At 38.1% G+C, this 20,712-nt stretch overlaps 1 protein-coding gene across 6 annotated transcripts in view; it reads right to left on the bottom strand.

Annotated features, from left to right (window-relative positions):
* The window catches only part of SPAG17 (sperm associated antigen 17), a 239,608-nt gene that overhangs the window by 64,008 nt on the left and 154,888 nt on the right, over positions 1–20,712 (bottom strand). For all 6 annotated transcript variants that reach the window (XM_042953607.1, XM_042953611.1, XM_042953606.1 and 3 more), the window contains exons 29-32: positions 14,417–14,634; positions 12,420–12,564; positions 10,531–10,685; positions 1,268–1,456 (exon numbers count right to left, since the gene is read on the bottom strand). In XM_042953607.1, coding sequence (XP_042809541.1) covers positions 1,268–1,456; positions 10,531–10,685; positions 12,420–12,564; positions 14,417–14,634 — 707 coding nt within the window. The remainder of the gene's footprint in view (positions 1–1,267; positions 1,457–10,530; positions 10,686–12,419; positions 12,565–14,416; positions 14,635–20,712) is intronic.

A 20,712-nucleotide genomic window follows, 5' to 3' on the forward strand; every position in this document is an offset into this window, starting at 1 on the left:
GTGTGGAATTGGGATTCATGAATAGACTACAAAGGGAAACAGATTTAGCGTGAGAAGAAATGTTCTAGCCATTACTACTGTTTAGATCTGGTGTGGGTCTCTCCAGGAAGAGATGTAGTTCAGGCTAAAAGATCACTGGAGGGGATGTTCAAGAAGAGTATCAGTGTCTAGAAGAATGTTTGGCCTGAATGTCCCATGTGTTTAAAGCCTAGAGGACTCAGGCCTATAAGTTTCAATTTCAATTCGCTACAAATTAAACTCTGTTAGCAGCCTGAACTCATGCTGGAAAGACTCTCATTTAGCACAGAAAAAAACAAGCTGGATCAGGGCTAGTCTGCGTACCAAACCAGAGCTGGGGACTCTGTGCTATGGCTCCAAATCTGGAAAATCACTACACCACCTACTAGCTGATACACCATCTTGGGTGAGGAATGAAAACAAGGAGAAACGCTTGGAGCAGGGGCTGGCAAACCATTTCTGTCAAGGGCCAGAAAGTAAATAGTTTAGGAACTGTAGGCCATACAATGTCTGTTGCAACTACTCAATTCTGCCATTATATGCAAAGGCAGCCATAGACAATGTGTGAACAAATAAGCGTGGCTGTGTTCCAATAAAACTGTATAATGACACTGAGATTTGAATTTCCTGTGATTTTTATGTGTCATGAAATATTCATCTCCTTTTGACTTTTTGCCAACCATTTAAAAATATGAAAGTCATTTTTCTCTCAAGGGCCTATATAGACAAGTGGCCATGGTTTGCCAGTTTCTGGCCTGGCTATAGCTGTGGTGTGGAAGGACAGAAAAACAGAAGAGAGAGCTCTACCATCTAACACCTTAGCACCTGTCCACCTCCCCATCTTCACACCTACTAGAATCTTCCCTAATTGATATTGCGCACCACGGATTCCCTGCCTAGTCAAACAAACTGGTTCTCTCGCTTTAGCCTGGATACAGACCATTCTCACATCATTTCTTTCTTGTTGGCATTATTTTAAATGTTTAGTAGTATTCCTCCCCTTCCGTTCGAATTCTTTATTTGGCTTTAACGTTTATACCATCCCAACTGTTAGGCTTTTCTATACCCTTGGAAGTACACTTTAGAAGCAGAGATATTGGCATCCATTACTGCTTTTGCTAAGTATTGGCAGCAAGTGGATAACTAATCCCAAGGCAGCTAAGGTATAACGCTGAATGGAAGCTCTCTGGTCGAAATATCTCAAAAGCAAAGCCCCAGCCTCTCACTCCACACTAATGGTGCGCTTTACCTGAAAGGTATTTCCCTCAGGATCCAGGACCTCACAGATAATCTCTGATGTGTGCTTCATGATGTACCTGCTAGCTCTTAGCTGCTCACGTTTTTGGAAAGGATGGTATATATCACTGCTTGGTTCATGGCAATATATAGCTGAACAATCCCGATCAATGTGAAGGCAGCCCGTGTTGGGAGGTAACACCTAGAAGGGTAACAGAAAGAGAGGAATTATTTAGAAGGGTCTTGTTAAATTTGAGGGATTTGGAAAATCATTTCAGGAGAAATAATTATCTATAGATCTTAGCCATAAACTCTCGTTTCCAGGAAAAACACATTACCCAACAGAGGAGTTCAGCTTTGGGAAGGGCTCCCTGATAAAAAGGGAAACTGAATAATTAAGATATAATTTCTTCTGTGTCCTCATAATTTATCTACTCACTTTAATATTTCTTTTGGCATCTTCTTATTTAAGATATTTAATAAGAAAATAATAAAGATATATTTTAATTGAAATAAACACACTTGCCTCTACTCAAAATGTCTGGAATCCTTCATGTTCTTGGGCAAGAAGTAAGTCGAAGAGAGTCAGAAGCTACGGGACAAATGCTTTTAGGAGGTTTTAATTGTCCCCATTCCTCTGGTGGCTGACACAGTCCTTAAGTATTAGCTTTCATGTAAAGATGTGTGGTTCAGATAGACTCATTTTTGAGACATAATTCACATACCATAAGTTCACGCTTTTAAAGTATACACTCAGTGGATTTTACTTTATCCAAAAACTTGTGCAAACATTATCAGTAACTTAAGAGCATTTTCGCCATCCCGAAAAGAAACCGTGACAACCACGAGCAGTCACTCTGCATCACTCCTGTCCCTAGCTCCTGGAAACCAGTGGCTATGGACTGCTCTCTCTATGAACTTGAATATTCAAGACATTTCATACAAATGGAAGCATGCACTAGGACACGTTTTGTGTCGGCCTTCTTTCACTTAGCATAATATTTTCAAGACTCATCCATGTCGTAGTATCACTACTTCATTCTTTTTTATGGATGAATCATATTTCATTGTCTAGATATATCAAATTTTGTTTACTTATGAGTTGATGGACACGTGTTATTTTCACAATCTTGCTATTATTCACAATGCTATCAACATCTGTATACAAGCTTTTGAGTGGACCTACATTTTAATTTCCCTTGGATATCTACCTGGGAGTAGAATTGTTGAGTCAGATGATAACTCTATTTTTAACTTTTTGAGGAACTGTTTTCCAAAGGGATTGCACCATTATGCATTCCTACCAACAGTGCATGAGGGTTCCAATTTCTCTGCATCCTCCCTAACACTTATTATTGTCTGTCTTTTGTAGTCTAGTCATGTCAGTGGTTGGGAAGTGGTATTTCATCGTTGAATTTTTGCAATTCCCTGAAGACTAATGATGTTGAGCATCTTTTCATGTGCTTATTTGTCATGTATATATCTTCTTTGGAGAAATGTCTATTCAAATCCTTGCCCATTAAAAAAATTGGGTTATTAGTCTTCACTGTTGAGTTGTAGTAGTTATTTATATATTCTGGATACTAGACTATTATCATATATGATTTACAAATAATACCTTCCATTTTATAGGTTGTCTTTCCACTTTCTGGGTGGTGTCCTTTAAAACACACTTTTTTTCACTTTGACAAAGCTTGGGCTTTGGGTGTCATATCTAAGATGCCCTTGTCAAATTCAAGGATATGAAGATTTGCACAATGTTTTCTCCTAAGAGGTCTATAATTTGCATTTTTACAGTTAAGTCCTTGCTGCTTTTGAGTTCATTTCTGTGTGTAGAGTGAGGTACAGGTCCAACTTTATTCACCATTTGTTGAAAGACTATTCTTTCCCCCATTGAGTTATCTTGGTATGCTTGTAAAAAAATTATGGACCACAGGTTGATAATAAATAAATACTTAGTTCTAGTCTATTGATCTATATGCCTATCCTTATTCTATTAAATTTTTTTAATGTTTTTATTTTATTTTTGAAAGAGAGAGAGAGAAACAAAATGCAAGCAGAGGTGGGGCAGAGAGTGAGGGAGACACAGAATCCGAAGCAGGCTCCAGGCTCTGAGCTGTCAGCACAGAGTCCTATGCGGGGCTCAAAACCACCAAGCGTGAGATCATGACCAGAGCAGAAGTCCGATGCTTCACCGACTGAGCCACCCAGGTGCCCCAATGCCTATCCTTTTCTAGAACCACACTGTCTTGATTACTATAGCTTTGCAGTAAGTTTTAAAATCAGGAAGTGTCAGTCATCTAACTTCGTTCTTTTTCAGGATTGTCTTGGTTATTCTGAGTACCTCAAATTTACATAAGAATTTTAGTATCAGCTTATCAATTTTTGCAAAAAAGGCAGCTGGGATGTTGATGAGGAATGTAGGGAGTACTGCAATCTTAACGAGATTAAGTCTTCCATAAACTTAATATGTAATGTTTTTCCATTTATTAAGTTTTCTTTAATTTTGTTCAGTGATATTTTGTAGTTTTCAGTGTTTAAGTCTTATACTTCTCTTATTAAATTTATTTCTAAGTATTTTATTCCTTTTTTTTAAATCCTTATCATCTCTTTCGCCCATCCCCTACCCCCTTGCCTCTGGTAACCATCTGTTTGTTCTCTATAGTTAACAGTCTATTTCTTGTCTTGTCTTTCTCTCTTTTTTCCCCCTATGTTCATCTGTTTTGTTTCTTAAATTCCACATATAAGTGAAATCAGATGGTATTTGTCTTTCTCTGGTTGACTTATTTCACTTAGCATTATACTTTCTAGATCCATCCATGTTGTGGCAGATGGCAAGATTTCATTCTTTTTCACGGCTGAGTAATACTCAGTTGTATATATACCACATCTTCTTTATCCATTCATCTCTTGATGGACACTTGAGCTGCTCCCATAATGTGGCTATTGTAAATAACACTGCAATATCTTTCTGAATTAGGGGTTTTGTATTTTTTGGGTAAATACCCAGTAGTGCATTTACTGGATTGTAGGGTAGTTTGTTTTTTTTTTTTAACTCTTTGAGGGAATTCCATAATGTTTTCCACAGTGGCTGCACCAGTTGCATTCCTACCAACGGTGCAAAAGTGTTCCTTTTTCTCAACATCCTAACACTTGCTGTTTCTTTTGTTGCTGAGTTTAGCCATTCTGACAGGTGTGAGGTGATATTTCATCAGAGTTTTGATTTGTATTTCCCTGATGATGAGTGATGTTGAGCATCTTTTCATGTATATGTTGGCCATCTGGATGTTGTCTTTGGAAAAATGTCTGTTCATGTCTTCTGCCCATTTTCAAATTGGATGACTTGTTTTTTGTGTGTGTTGAGTTGTGTAAGTTCTTTATATATTTTGGATACTAACTCTTTATCAAATATGTCATTTGCAAATATCTTCTCCCATTCAGTAGGTTTTCTTTTAGTTTTGTTGATTATTTCCTTCACTGTGCAGAAGGAATTTTGTTGTCATCCGAACATTTTATTTTTGCTTTTGTTTCCTTTGCCTCAGAAAACATATCTAGAAAAATGTTGCTAGAGCCAATGTCAGAGAAATTACTGCCTGTGCTCTCTTCTAGGATTTTTATGGTTTCAGACCTCACATTTAGGTCTTTAATCCATTTTGAGTTTATTTTTTTTGCATGGTGAAAGAAAGTGCTTGAATTTCATTCTTTTGTATGTAGCTGTCCAGTTTTCCCAATGCCATTTGTGGAACAGAAGTATTTTATTTCTTTTGATGCTACTTTAAATGGAATTATTTTATAAATTTCAATTTTGGATTGTTCATTGTTAATGTAGAAAATACAGGGGCGCCTGGGTGGCTCAGTCAGTTAGGCGGCCGACTTCGGCTCAGGTCATGATCTCGCGGTCCGTGAGTTCGAGCCCCGCGTCGGGCTCTGTGCTGACAGCTCGGAGCCTGGAGCCTGTTTCGGATTCTGTGTCTCCCTCTCTCTGACCCTCCCCCGTTCATGCTCTGTCTCGCTCTGTCTCAAAAATATATAAATGTTAAAAAAAATTAAAAAAAAAAAGAAAATACAATTGATTTTTGTATATTGATCTTACACCTTGCTGAACTTTTATTAGTTCTAATGGTGTGTGTGTGTGTGTGTGTGTGTGTGTACATTGAATTCCTGGTGGATTGTATTCCTAAGAATTTTCTAAATACATTTTTTCATCATCTTAAAAAAAAAAGAAAATCTTTTACTTCTTTCTTTCCAATTTGCTTGCACATTATTTGTTTTTATTGTCTGATTGTCTTGGTTATAGCAATCAGTACAATGTTGAGTTAGAAGGGTGAGAGCAAACATTCATGTCCCATGTCTGATCTTAGGGGAAATCTTACCAATAAGGATGCTCTTTGTTAGCTATGGTGTTGTTTTTGTTTTGTTTTGTTTTGTTTGTTTGTTTGTTTTTAGTAGATGCCCTTTATCAGGTTGAAGAAGTTTCCTTCTATTCCTACCGCTTTGAGGTTTTTTTTTTTAATCATGAAAGGGCTTTGAATTATGTAGAATGCTTTTTCTGAGTCTTATTTGGATAATCATATGGTTTATGCCCTTTATTCTATTAATATAGTATATTATATTGATTGATTTTTTCATCTTGAACCAACCTTGCATTCCGGGGATAAATCCTACTTGGTGACAATTTATAATCCTTTTTACATGTTGCTGGGTTCAGTTGGTTAGCATTTTCTTGAGGATTTTTATCTATGTTCATAATAAACATTGGTCTGGAGTTTTCTTGTGATGACTTTGTCTGGTTGTAATATCAGTGTAATATGTACATGCTAGCATTAGTTGGGAAGTGATTCCTCCTCTTCTATATATTGGAAGAGTTTGGGAAAATTATTCAATGTTAATTCTTCCATAAATATTTGGTAGAATTCACCAGTGAAGCCATCTGGACCTGGGTTTTTCTGCATGCTATACTTTAAAATTACCAATTAAATCTCTTTATTTGTTATAGGTCTATTCTAAATTTTTAGTTCTTCTTGACTCAGTTTTGGTAGTTTGTACCTTTCCAGAAATTTATCTTTTTCATCTATGGTATCTAATCTGTTGGTATTCGTAGTATTTCCTTATAATCTTTTTCATTTCTGTAAGGATAAAAATGTTTTCTCTTTCATTCCTAAATCTAGTAATTTGGGTCTCCCCTCTCTCTCTTTCTCTCTCTGTCTAGCTAAAGGTTTTGTTGACCTTTTCTATTCTGTTCTTTCATTTATTTCTATTCTTATCTATTTTTTACTTCTATATGCTTGCTTTTAGTTTCCCTTCTTTTTTCTAGGTTCTTAGGGTGGAAGTTTAGGTTATTGATTTGAAATCTTCTTAGTATACACATTTAGACATATAAAGCTATAATTTTCCTCTATGCACTGCCTTAGCTGCATTGCATAAGCTTTGGTATGTTAAGCTTTTAATTTCAGTCATCTCAAAGAAATCTCTTTGTGATTTCTTCTCTGTGTTAAGTTTCACATATTTGTGGATTCCCCAAACTTCTTTCTGATTTTTAATTTAATTCCATGGTGGTGGTAGAACATATTTTGTATGATTTTGAACTTTTTAAATCTACTGAGACTTGTTTTGTGGTGTAACACATTGTCTTTCCTAGAGAATATTCCATGTGCACTTGAGAATAACGCATTTTGTTGTTGAGTGGAGTGTTCTATAGATGTCTAGTGGGTCTCATTGGCTTATTCTGGTGTTTAATTCTTTTATTTTTCTTTTATCATTCACTTTTATGGTATATTGCTCAATCTATTACTGAAAATGGGCTACTAAAGCTTCCAATTATTGTTGAATGGTCTATTTCTTCTTTTAACCATGCCAGTCTTTACCATTTAAAATAAGACATTTTAAATTGTATAATGTACAACTCTGGAAATATTCATGTTGTTGGGAAAATAAGTAAAGTTCTGCACCATAAGATGGCCCACGGGACTAACATAAGGTCTAAAGACTCCTCTTCCAGGTTCTTCTTCCTGCCCTGCTTGCCTGCAGGCAAGTAATTTGCCTGCGCCAAATTACTACTAATGCAGAATGCGGAAGTAACAGAAGATAAATTGTCCCCCATGCTTGTGCTCAGGACTCAGATCTCTGGAGAAGGACCTCCTCTGAGCCCGCTGGTGTAAAATAAAACTCTGATCCATCAAGATCTCCGAGTGCCACTTGGTTTTTCCACCAGTGATCTAGTCTGGTTCCATAACAATGTGTTTAGGGACTGTGTTGTTCGGTGCTTAATATGTTTATAATTGTTATGTTTTCTTGATGGATTAATCCCTTTTTCATCAGAACATAACCTCTTTGTCTCTGGTAATATTTTGTTGTAAAGTCTATTTTGTCTGAATTAGCACAGACACTCTAGTTCCCTTTCAATTACTTAATCTAGGTATATCTATTTTCAGCCTTTTCCCTTCAACCTATTTGTGTCTTTGACCATATAAGTGTATCTGTTGTAAAGAGCATATATTTGGATCATGTTTTTAAATCCATCCTTCCAATATCTGCTTTTTTATTGGATTGTTTCCAATACTGATACTGATACTGAGAAGGTCAGAATTACATCTTCCAATTTTCATTTGTTTTCTATATGCCTTATGCTTCTTTTTCCTCTCAATTCATCCATTACTGCCTTCTTTTGTTTTAAACAGGTATTTCTAGTGTGCCCTTTTAGTTCCCCTATTGTTTCTTTTACTATATATTTTCAGTTATTTTCTTAAAGTTTCTTGAGGATCACAAATAACGTCTTAATTTATAATCATCTACATGTACTTAATACTAACTTAATTTCAATATTATATAAAGTCTTTATTCCTATATAGCTCTATTCCTCCCCTCTCCTCTTTGTGTTATTATTGTTAAAGAAAATTACATGTTTATATGTTATAAGCGCATATTCTTTGGAATCTAGAAAGCCACATTCACGTGCAGAACTGTGTGCATGCCCAGAAAATAACTCTGAGAGCCCTAATCTTTCACCCTTGCTGATAAAGAGGATCTGCATAAGCAGGGAGTGAAGGCTAAGTAGAGCGGGCTTTCTCTAGCTTCCAGCTGGAACACTGGAAAAAATACCGCAGCATGCAGACCGAACCCTCAGTAGAGGATGATTCCAAGCAATATGTCAGAGCTTTTCAAAGCCTTCTAAGGACTTCTGTTCCCCAGCTGTTGCTTTTAATGTTTTTGTTTATTCTTCTTTGTTATTGCCACTTCAGGCAGCCGTAATGTTAGCTTACCACTGTTCGGGGAGAAGTCTGTTTGTAGTGAGTAAGCTCAGAGTCAGATGAAACAAAGACAATGCTTGCAAATGGGGTTTCCAGGGAACTGCCAGACAGGTCAACAATGACAATATTTTGTGGTGGGACTTTTGGGGAGCTCTAAGTCTATTCTTCCTCTTTAAGTGGATACTGGCATGCTGGTTTTCATTGCTATCATGAATGTGAGGGTGTTGATTTTCAAGGCTACCATGAAGCTAGGGGAGGAGAGGGGACTATGGCAAGTGAAATCACCAGGAATCTTGCTGTACTTCCTGAGAATGAGTCTTCGTTCTGAAAAAGTTGATTTTGACAGCGTTCTGAAAAAGTTGATTTTGACAATATTTTCAGTTTTCTAGTTGTTTTTATGGAGTAGTGTACTTCTGGAGGTCCTTACTCCACCATTCCGGAAGTGTCTCATACTGACTATATGAACTGTTATACGTGCTTCTTCTTTGATGCTTTGGTTAATCTTTTTGTGCTGCTAAGGAACAATGGTGGACAATACCAAGCTCTACCTCTCTTTTTATACATTACCCAAAATCCAGCTTCGCTTATCATCTGCCCATTGTCCTAATGCTGGTGAGTGAGGAAGTGATGACCAACCCATGGGTGGGGGTGGGGGGTGCAGAAGGCACACCATCTTTCAGTTCTATACAACTAGAGAACTATAATAGGTGTTGGTAAATTTATTTGGAGTTTTGTTGTTGTTGTTTTCTTTTTTTCCAGTTGGGAACTAAGGTCTGTGTATTTCTCAATCAGGAGTGATTGGCCTTCCAATCCTTTCTCTGGCTGTGTTTTGGGAGATTGAGCAAACCTGGGAGGAACAAGTGACTACATAATAGTGGCAGACACTCAATGTCTCTAAGTTGGATCTCTTTTCTGTTTGGGTCTCCTCCTCCAGTGCCAACTGTCATTGGTTCTAAAATTCCTTTGCCCTCATAGTTGTAACCATTAGAGTTTGGGACTATGATAAAAACAAAAGGCAAAAGCTGGCCTTATCACAGAATCTTAGGGGATTCTCATGACCTCTGGTAGCACACAAGGTACTAGATTGTGGATGCTGCCAATCTGCCGAAAAAAATGGACATTTTGAATGTTGTAGAAGAAAAATTGCACCCCTTGGCCAACTGCAACACTTTACAGTCACGTCTCACTTTCAGCACCTGCCTTGCCCCCTAACAGTCTACACTGGAAGAAGAGGGAGAGAAAGGTGGGCATGGGGGGAGAATGAACTGGCCTTCAGCAGCTTCCACAGTAACAAATGAGCTGTATGTCCATCATCTTCAGGCTTTGAGCTGTCAGCATCCGGTGACATTGTGTCTGACATCCTGGCACTTGTGTCTCTTCTCCAGCAAGCAGAATGATAAGAGCAAATCCTTCTAAGGCTAAAGGGACTGCAGGCTGACACTGGGTGGTTGTGATTAATAGGGAAATGTAGGGAGGTACAGGAGCTGCTAACAGTGTTCCTCCCTGACCCTTCAAGAACAAACTGCCCTCCTAGGACCACACAGGCCTTATGCTCCCCGCCCCCCATCCTGTCAGGACATTAGGTAGAGTGAAGGTGGGCTGGAGATGGGAAGGACGGGAGAATATGAATGAGGTCAGAGGTCTCAGGAGGTGAAGCCGGTCGGGTAGGCACAGGAGAGACCACATGAGGGCTTCTAACAGTGCCTGCCACCTACCACATAAAAGATCCCCACCAACTACATTCTGGTTTAAAACCTTGATCCAAAAATGCCAAAGCATTGTAAGACAAGCGGGACATTTGTTGTTGTTGTTATTGTTGTTTTGTTTTGTTTTGTTTTTGTTTCTTTCTGCAATGGATTGTCAGAAGAAGGTGAACAAGTAAAAAAGAGATTGAGAAATGTGTTCTAAGAACATGAGACAAAAGGAACATCAGCCGTACATGGCAGGCATGTTCACCGCCCCAGAGGAGTGGGTTCTCTTAGTTGAATGGACGCTTGTCTCTGGCACCCTCATTTCCCCACAGACCCACCTGATATGTTCCCTGTGGTTTTGCGATAATAGACGTCCCGTCCCCAAAGGTGGCACAGCAGCTACTGTCCTCGCAGTTGGTGATGACAGTGGCATAGTGTGCATTTTCGATCCGCATGCACTTTACCTGCCTGGTGACCGTTTGAGGACTTTCGGCTGCAAGCAAATGCAAGGTAAGCAGATGTGACAGGATGCACACATTGGGAAACACGCCCACCTGCTGGGTTTGTTCCTGTCTCCTGGCCCCTGGACTAGCGGTGGGGATGGGTGCTGAGGACTCACACCACAGGGCTGGTGTGTGTGGTCCACTCACTGTCAACGCAGAGTCGTTCTTCCAGAACAACTCTTCCTACTTAATTTAGTGTGCTATTTTGTTCTACTATGTTTATTTTGAGAAATTGAAAACACCCAGAGGAGCATAAATTATAATTTAATTATTCATATACTCACCAATCAAAATGTACACTTGTTAGTGTTTTACCATATTTGTTTCAACATTTTTCATATATATACAAGAGAAAAATTACAGGTGAGTTGAAGTTCACTTTTCTCCTGGTCCCTGGGTTTACTCCTTTCTCTTGAAATCTATTTTTATCTTTTATATATATATGTGTATCAAAAATAATGTATCATCTTTTGTGGGCTTTAAATATGCGTAGATTATATATCACTGTATGTATCATTCTGCACCTACTTTTTTGTACTTAACATTGCTTTGAGAACTTCAGCCCTCTTGATATACAGGTGTGTGGCTATATATGTGTGGATACACTTCATTCCTTTTAATTACTGTATAGTATTCCTTTATAAGATTGTACTGCCTTCTATTTTCCTATTCTGCTGTTGATGGCCATTTATTTACCAGTATTTTGATATTGGACTTGGATTTGCAAGTAATGCCCTGAACACATTTCCTTGGACAAGTGTGTAAGAGTGTGTAGTAAGAGGAAGAAAAGTGGAGTTAGTGCATCGTATGATAGGCACATTAAATTGCCCTCTCCAGTGGCTCTTCTAATGTTCCCTCTAACCAGTGGGGTAGGAAAGTTGTTCTTTTCCCATTCACTTGCCAATTTTGTCGCACTTAATTTGGCGACATTTAATGAAGCACTTAATGCACTGAACAAATAAACTCTGGAATTAAAGAAAAGGGAGTCAGAGAATAATTTGTCTTTAAAAATCTTAAGAGGCGCCTGGGTGGCTCAGTTGGTGAAGCATCCGACTTTGGCTCAGGTCATGATCTTGCAGTTTGTGAGTTCGAGCCCCTGCTTGTTTTTCTCTCACACCATCTCTCTGATGAGAGGTGTGTTCAGAACTGAAGGAGGACCTGAGGTCACCTGTATGCAGATCAGATTCCTTAAGGATTAATGGAAACAGGTGTGAGCGCTGATGTCCAGGGCAATTGAGTCATGATTATTTACTTTTGATTGCCACCAATCTAGACCAATCTAGGTTTTCGTGGTGAAAATAGAAAAAGGTGCCAATACTATCTACAGCCAGCTATGGCTTTTATCACTCCCGTGTCTGTTGAGGGTAAAGATTATAACAGCAGTACCTACGAAGCTCTGCTCTTGACTGCGCACGCACTCTTTGGTTGACAGAGTTCTTCAAAAAAATATTCTTCCTGTGTGTGTTAATAAGAGCAGTGAGGCTCTTCCTTGTCTTATTCTAAAGACATCAAATATTTGGGGCACCTGGGTGACTCAGTGGGCTGGGTGACCAACTCCTGATTTCGACTCGGGTCATGATCCTAGGGTCATGGGATTGAGCCCCATGTTGGGCTCTGTGCTGAGCATGGAGCCTGCTTGGGATTCTCTCTCCCTCTGCCCCACTCATGCTCTCTATCTTTCTCTTGCTCTCAAAATAAAAAAGCAAAAGCAAAGGATAACTTACTTATTTCTTGATCATCCGGAGGAGTAATACAGTCTTCATAAACTTGATAAAAGGTTGTGATTCTGGTACCATCAGCATGATCCACTATCCGTGTACCATCTTTCTTTTCCACAATGATCACTCTGTCTTCTCGAGTTATCATGACCTGAACATACAAAGGCAGAGCATGATTATTTGGTCAGGTGGGTTAATCCCAAGTGCGTTTATTTTTATGCCTCACTGAATATCATCAAAATCCTGGTTATCTGTTTATAAGCTAAAGTTTTATCTCATCTACTTGGACAAAGCTTTACAACAATTCCTAGGAGGCGGGCAATGTTATCCCCATTTTGTAGATGATGGAAGTTAGGCTTGGAGAAGTTAAGAAATTTGCTCAAGGTCACTCAGCAAATGTCAGGGCTGGTGTCGACTAAGGCTGTTTGACTTGAACACCAATGCTCCTTCCATTGTCATGTATTTGTGAATGAAAAGTTAGTATCAGGACTGGCCTGGCCGAGTTCTGTCTGGGAATATGACCCCAGGTTCTGCCTCCTTGAAAATTATAGGTTTAAAGTAAGCATGGCCTGCTGAGGCTGCCTTTCCTATGCCAATCTTGGCCTAATGTCATCAGAACAGAAGGTGAATCATGCTCTTAACCACCATGTTCTACAGAAGTATTCCTCATTGTACATACTGGTTGAGAGTTCCAAGGATAAGAACCTAAAATAATGAATAGTGTACATTTCTTTCTCATATATAGTGATTTCGCCTACTATAAAGAGATAAGAAGGCAATTATCACCTGCTTTCAACAGCCCCAGACATTTGAGTCAAAAAAACAGCTGATAAACCCATTCTCACACCCATCTGGACTCTTTGGTGAAATATTGTGGCTCTTAACAGTTAGGACAGTACAAGTTAGAAAATACTCAATGGTTGAATTATATATTATATAATTTGCAATTATTGCCAATTGAACACCATGATTGAAATATGTATTATATAAATTGCTATTATTGCCAATTGGACACCATCTGTGAAAGGAAGGGGAAGGAAGCATGAATGGGCAGAGGCAGAAGCTGAGCTGTGGCACAGACCCGACAAAGCCTCAGTCAACTGGCAGGAGCTCGGGAGCCAGTATCCCCTGCCCCAGTGTCCCAAGTCTGGTAGCAGGAGCCAGATTGGCATACCCCTGCCTCACTCAGTCACTGCACGCAGCTACCTTGGAACCATGTGAGTCAGGCAAAGCAATTCTCTGCAACTGAGGCAGATGCGGAAAGAGCTGAGAGCTGCCCAAGTGGAATCCAACACTTCCTGGATATATTCTTGACCACATTACTTAACTTGCGGAGGCCCAATTTCCTCATCAGTGTCCTATAATATTCATTGGTGCAAAGACTGAATGAGATAGTGTACACAAAACCCCAAATCCCTAACAGAAATCCCGGCACACAGAAGGTTCATCCCAGAAGTTTTGATTTCTTATCATTAATCAAACAATTATTTTCTATGCCACTCATTTGTCACTTATTCTTAGGCCACAAATAAAATCTTTTGTACAGTTGCTCTGGAGTGTTGCTAAATTCTTGAATTATTTAATGTGAGTATCTCCTTAAATATACCATACATACTTTGCAGTCAAGGATCACGAGCAAATTTCTACCATTCATTGCAGCTGCACACAAAGAAGTAGGAACCAAGCACAGCTCCTCAACTTCTAGAAGATAAGACATACACACAAATACATTCAACATAAAGAAACACGTGACACAATCTTCTAAGTGTTAAAAGTGGTACATTCATGATCTGTTTCCCATTTCAAAAATTATTATTTCATGGCACGTTATGTTAGTCAAATAAACCACCCAGTGTTTTTGTGTTTGGGAAGACGGGTCCGTGTGTTCATCCATCCATCTAGTTACCAGTTACAGAAAACTAATTATTTGCCAGGCACTCTTCTATGTGTTTCAGAACTCTAATGACTTATAAAAATTTGCAACATACAATAGGTTGCCATACCGTTCCACTGACAGGATCTGTGGCCTTAAAGAATAATAATGGGGTCATGTCTGCGATTCTTTCCAGTCCTCTGGTGCCAATCCGATTTCCTTCAGGTGTGGTTGTAAACCAGGTGCCTACATGAACGTCTGCAGGAGTTACTGCTTGAACCGTCTCTGGGTGAGGTTCATGGCTTTCATTCTTATGTGCCATTGATGACTGATTTTTGTGACTTTTTCCTGTAGAAGTTCAAGTAAAATCAAACACAATGTAACTATAATATCAATTACATAAATTACTAAGTTTTAACACACTGTAAACTACCTCAGACACTGTGGCATAGAAATTATATGTAGTATTCATCAGTTATATTATTTTTCAAGTGGAAAAATATATCAAGTCATGCACTTGAACCTTGGCTGGATTCCCACCACCTCTCCCCAAATAGACACGTGTATCTACAGCTCACCCTCTATGGCACAATACCTATTTGGTCAACTGCTGTATACCTTTGAGTATTGCTTATAGCTCCCTGGATTCCAGATTTGGGGCTCTGTACCCTGGTTTTTAAAGCCTACCTTTGCTCCCTACCTTTGACTCCTTCTTTGACTTACTTAACTCTAGCATTATATGAGATTTTTAACTCTTCATTCCCCTGATTTTGTCATTTTGTTAGTCACAGATAGGAGACAGCTTTCTTCAGCCCTGGATCTGGAGAACTTTACCAACCAGGCATATATCCTTGGCCTCTCACTAGGGGAGAGGATTTGTAGAGTTCGACTACTCCATTGATAATTATCTGATGCATATCTCATCCCTATCCCTCCCTACCACCATCTATTTGGAAGACAGTAATGAAAAAGCCCTCAAGGAACTCTGAATAATGTCTCAATCCCTTTTTCAGGATAGATTTGCTCCATTGGTATAAATAATAATAAGTGATCTGTAGATGAAATTTTCCCATGTTATCAAACCTCAATGATGAAGTGAATTCAGACCCAGAAACAAATTACAAGAAAAGATAGTAAAGGATTGTTAACTCTTGGAAGATTCCTCAGAGTCAGAGTATGAAATGTGCATCAGAGCATTGAACCTGGACTAATATGCAGACTCAGCTAATGGGAAGACCCAAATAAGACAGATACCATTGCCCTAGGATTTAATTTGGACTTCTATTTCCAGAGCATTAAAAGAGCACTGAAAGATAGACCTGTAGAAATTATTTCGAATGAATCTCAGAGAGTCAAAGCGATAGAAATAATAAAAGAGAGGTAAAAATCTCTAATACATGCTTAATTAGAATTCTAAAAGAAGAGAAAAAAAGGAACAGAAACAATATTTGAGGAGGTAACTATTGAGAACTTTCCAGAATCAATGAAAGATATTAACCCAGAGATTTAAGAACCTCAACGTATACTAACTGGATAAGTAAAAAGAAATCCACACCCAGCTAAACTGTATTGAAATTATAATAAAAAAGAAAATATATTCAAGGCAGTTAGATTATCTTCACAGCAATAGCAATTAGACTGACAGCCAATTTTTCGACATCATCACTGGAAGCAAGAAGAGTATAGAGAATTTTTGTGAATATACTGAGAGAAAACATCTGTCAATCCAGAATTCTGTACCCAGTGAAATTATCATCAAAGGATGAAGACAACATAAACACATTTTTTGGGAAGCTATCTGTTATACGATAAATGGATTAGAAGCTCCAGTAAAAAGACAAAAATTATCAAACTGAATTTTAATAATATTACCCTATAAGTTGCTCACAAGAGATACATTTAAACATAAACCACAGAAAGTAAAATAAAATATGAAAAAGTTACACTGTAAAGGGATTAATAGCTGGTGTGTCTATAATAATATAATAATATAACATAATAAGATAAGCAAAATACAATTTTGCCCTCATAGAATAGACATTAGGGCAAAAAAGAATCCTAGAACAAAAAACCACTGCATACTGATAAAATGTTAAATTCACCACAAAGATACTATAATTTTTAAATTTATAAGTATCTAAAACCATATCCTCAAAGTAAATAAAGAAAAATTGGACAGAACTATTCAAAAGATGTAATAATTTCAGAAATAAAGAAGTAAAGATTAAATTATAAGGAGTATAGCACTGAGTAGACTATTCTACCCTTATTTAAACATACTTCTGCTGAAACAAATTGATACAGCAGATTAAAAATATCTGTGAAGTTATACAATACTGGTTGGTAAATTTGACCTGTAGAGCAAATATGGTTTGCTGTATGTTTTTGTATAGTCTGTGTAGTAACACTTCTTTTGACGTTTCTATATAATTAACAAATCAAAAGAATAATAATATCTTGTGATATGTGAAAATTACATGAAATTCAAATTTTAGTGTTCATAAGTAAGTTTTATGTAAACACAATACAGCATGCTCATTTGATTATGTATTGTCTATGGCTACTTTTGTGTAATAAGGGCAGAGTTGAGTAGTTGTGACAGAGATAATACAGCTCACAAGGTCTAAGTCAAATATTTACTATCTTGTCCTTTGCAGAGAAGTTTGCTGAACTCGAAAATGGACCAGACAACACAACCAACAGGTTTGATCTAATAGACACAAAGAGAACACTATACTCAATAACTACAGGATACATGCCCTTCCAATCACACACAGACTTTTTACAACACTTGCCCATATATGAGGCTATACATCATGTTTTGACAAATTTCAAAAGATTAGTTAAAAATCAATTATTAAAAAAAACCTAGAAACACTTCATAGTTTTGGAAATTTAAAAACATCATGGGTCAAAAAGGAGGTCATTATGGAAATTAGAAAATATTTAGAGCTAAAAATAAAGAAAATACTAAAGAGTATTTCTTGTGAGATGGGAGAAGTACTTCTGGAATGGCAAGAAAGGACCTTCAAAAAACCATTCTTCCATCAAAACAGTGAGAGCGCTGGGAAAAAATGATCAAAGTCAACTCTTTCAGAACTCTGGATATAAACCAAAGAATTGCAACAATCCAAGAAACAATTCAAGAAAACAGTTGCATCTCAGTAAGAATAACTGCTTTGTGTTGTTATAACTTGTCCAATTCTCACCCTCCATCCGCACCCACCCCCACCCCCTCCATGCCCTCCACCCCATCTCCAGCTCTGCAGTAACCTTGAAAAACAGTAGCCTTGGAGTTACAGTAGCTGTGACAATCTGGCAGCCACTGGAGGGGGCAGATAGGCCTGCAATTCTCTCTAAAAGCCCCATTCCCAAAGACTTGTCATTGTTTGACTTCTCTGAAAACTCCCTGAAAATCCTCACCCTGACCTGGGTCAGAATTCACTCATTATAAACCACCTTTTCCTGGGGCTCCTGCTGAAACAGTCAGTGGTGATTGTTCACAACGTGGCTGTCTAAGGCAGCAGTAACAGTTGGGGCAAAAAAGAGGCTGACCTAAAAACTTAAAAGGAAAAGCTAGAGAATGAGATGACCAAAGGGACTTTGAAAAACTGTCATTTTCCTAGGAATCTAGAAGGCCACATGTACATGCAGGATTGTACTCATGTCCAAGAAACACCTGAGAAACACGGGCTGAGTTTGAGGCTAAGGCTAGGGCCTAAACTGCGAGAGCGATGAAGGAATGCCCCAGTAAGCACACACATCCCCTTGGCAAAGGCTGGGAGATTTGTTGGTTTGAGGCATGTAAGGGAACCCCTGCCTAATCACTACCTGACCACTGGGCTAACAGAGCAGAAACTTCAGTAGCTACACAGGACAAAGGAAAGAGATTCACAAGAAGAAGTTCAGTAAAGTCACTAAACAAACAGCAATAACAGCAACAGCAACAAACACTGGGGGTTAGGATCTTATTTCCAGAGTTGCTGCAAAACAAAAAAAGGGTAGAATAAGAAAGGTCAGCAAGATTTTAAGATACTAGCTCAAAATGCAAACAAAAAAATCAATTATATTGGTATACACCATCAATGAACAATCCAAAAATAAAGAAAACAATTACATTTATAATAGGATCAAGAATAAGACATGAAAAATTTAACAAAACAATCGTAATAATTGCACACCGAAAACTATAAGACAGTATGGATTGCAATTAAAGAAGTTCTAAGTAAGTGGAAAGATATCCCAAGTTCATGAATTAGGGACAATATTGTTAAGATGTCAATACTCTCAGAATTTAGCTACATGTTCAGTGGAATCTCTAAAAAATCCCAGCTGCCTGGCTCAGTCGGTTAAGCGTCCGACTTCGGCTCAGGTCACGATCTCGCGGTCCGTGAGTTCGAGCCCCGCGTCGGGCTCTGTGCTGACAGCTCAGAGCCTGGAGCCTATTTCAGATTCTGTGTCTCCCTCTCTCTCTGACCCTCCCCCATTCATGCTCTGTCTCTCTCTGTCTCAAAAATAAATAAACGTTAAAAAAAAATTTTTTTTTAAAAATCCCAGCTGCCTCTTTTGTAGAAATTGACAATCTGTCCCCAAAAATCATAGAGAAATGCAAGGGACCCAGAGTAGTCCAAACAACATTAAAAAAGTAAAACGAACATGGATGACTCCCACTTTCCAGTTTCAAACTTATAAACCTGTAGTAATCAGGACAGTGAGATGTTGGCATAAGGACAAACATATTTATCAGTGGAGCAGAAGTAAGAGTCCAAAAATAAACCTTACCATTGATGGTTAATTGATTCTTGACTGAGGTGCCAACCAATTCAATGGGGGAAATAATTGTTTTTTAGTAAGCTCAAAAAAATGAATCTGGACCCCTATCTCTTGTCGTATAAAAAATTATATAAAGAGGCACCTGGGCAGCTCAGTTGGTTGAATGTCTGACTTCGGCTCAGGTCATGATCTCATGGTTCATGGGTTTGAGCCCCACGTTGAGCTCTGTGCTGACAGCTCAGAGCCTGGAGCCTGTTTCAGATTCTGTGTCTCCCTCCCTCTCTGCTCCTTCCCCACATGTGTGCACATGTTCTCTCTCTCTCTCTCTCAAAAGTAAATAAATATTTTTTTAAAAGTTCTATAAAAATGGATTTAAAACCCCCAAATTCAAGAACTAAAAATATAAAACTCTTAGAAGAAAATATAAGAATAAATCTTTGTGACTTTGGATTATTCACTAATTTCTTAAATATAGTAACAAAACCACAAGCAACCAGAGGGGGGAAAAAAGCAGATACATTGGACTTCAGCAAAACGGACACCATGAAAAGACATCATGAAGAATGTAGAAAAAGAGCACAAAGAATGGGAGAAAATATTCACAAATCATGTATCTGATAAGGAAGTTGTATCCAAAATATACAAAGTATACTTACAACTCAATAATAAGAGGATGGATAACTTTTAAAAAACTGGGGAAAGGATTTGAATAGACATTTCTCCAAAAAAGGTAAAAAATAGCCACTAAGCACATGAAAAAGTGTTCAACATGCTGGTGAAAAATAAAATAATGCAGCTGCTTTGGAAAACAGTTTATCAGGTGCTCAAAACGAGAAACATAGAGTTATTATTCCAGCAATTCCACTCCTGGTTTATGTACTCAAGAGAAATGAAAATATCTGTCCACACAAAAACTTGTACAGAAATGTTTGCATCAGCTTTATTTGTAATTTCCTAAAAGTGGAAACGACCTATATGTCCATCATTGATGAATGTGTAAACAAAGTGTGGTATATCCATACAAGAGAATATTCTTCGGCTATAAAAATGAGGTACTGACACAAGTTACAACATAGATGACCCTTGAAAATATTACACTAGATAAAAAGAAACCAGTCACAAAAGGTCTTATATTGTATGTTTCTGTTTATATGAAATGTCCAGAATGTGTAAATCCATAGAAACAGAAAGTAGATTAGTGTTTCCAAGGTCCTGGGTGGAGGGAAAAAGAGAGTGTTGGCTCACGGGTACTGGTTTTTGGGAGAGGGTGAGGAGAAAGATGAATAAATAGAGCACAGGGTTTTTGTTTTTTCCCACAGAGAGTAAAATTATTCTGTATGATATTGTAGTGGTAGGATTCACTACATTATGCATTTGTCAAAACTCTTAGAACTGTACATATCAAAGATTGAACCCTAATGCAAACTATGGACTTCAGTTAATAATAATGTATCAATATTGGTTCATCAAATGTAAGACATGTGTTTATTATTTTAATGTTTATTCATTTTTTTTGAAAGATAGAGACGGAGCACAAGCAGGGGTGGGGCGGAGAGAGAAGGGGATCCAGAATCTGACGCAGGCTCCAGGTCCTGAGCCGTCAGCACAGAGCCCGACGCGGGGCTCGAACTCACGGACCGTGAGATCATGACC

The sequence above is a fragment of the Panthera leo genome, chromosome C1 (assembly GCF_018350215.1).
Source record: "Panthera leo isolate Ple1 chromosome C1, P.leo_Ple1_pat1.1, whole genome shotgun sequence".
In the NCBI taxonomy this organism is placed as follows: Eukaryota; Metazoa; Chordata; class Mammalia; order Carnivora; family Felidae; genus Panthera; species Panthera leo.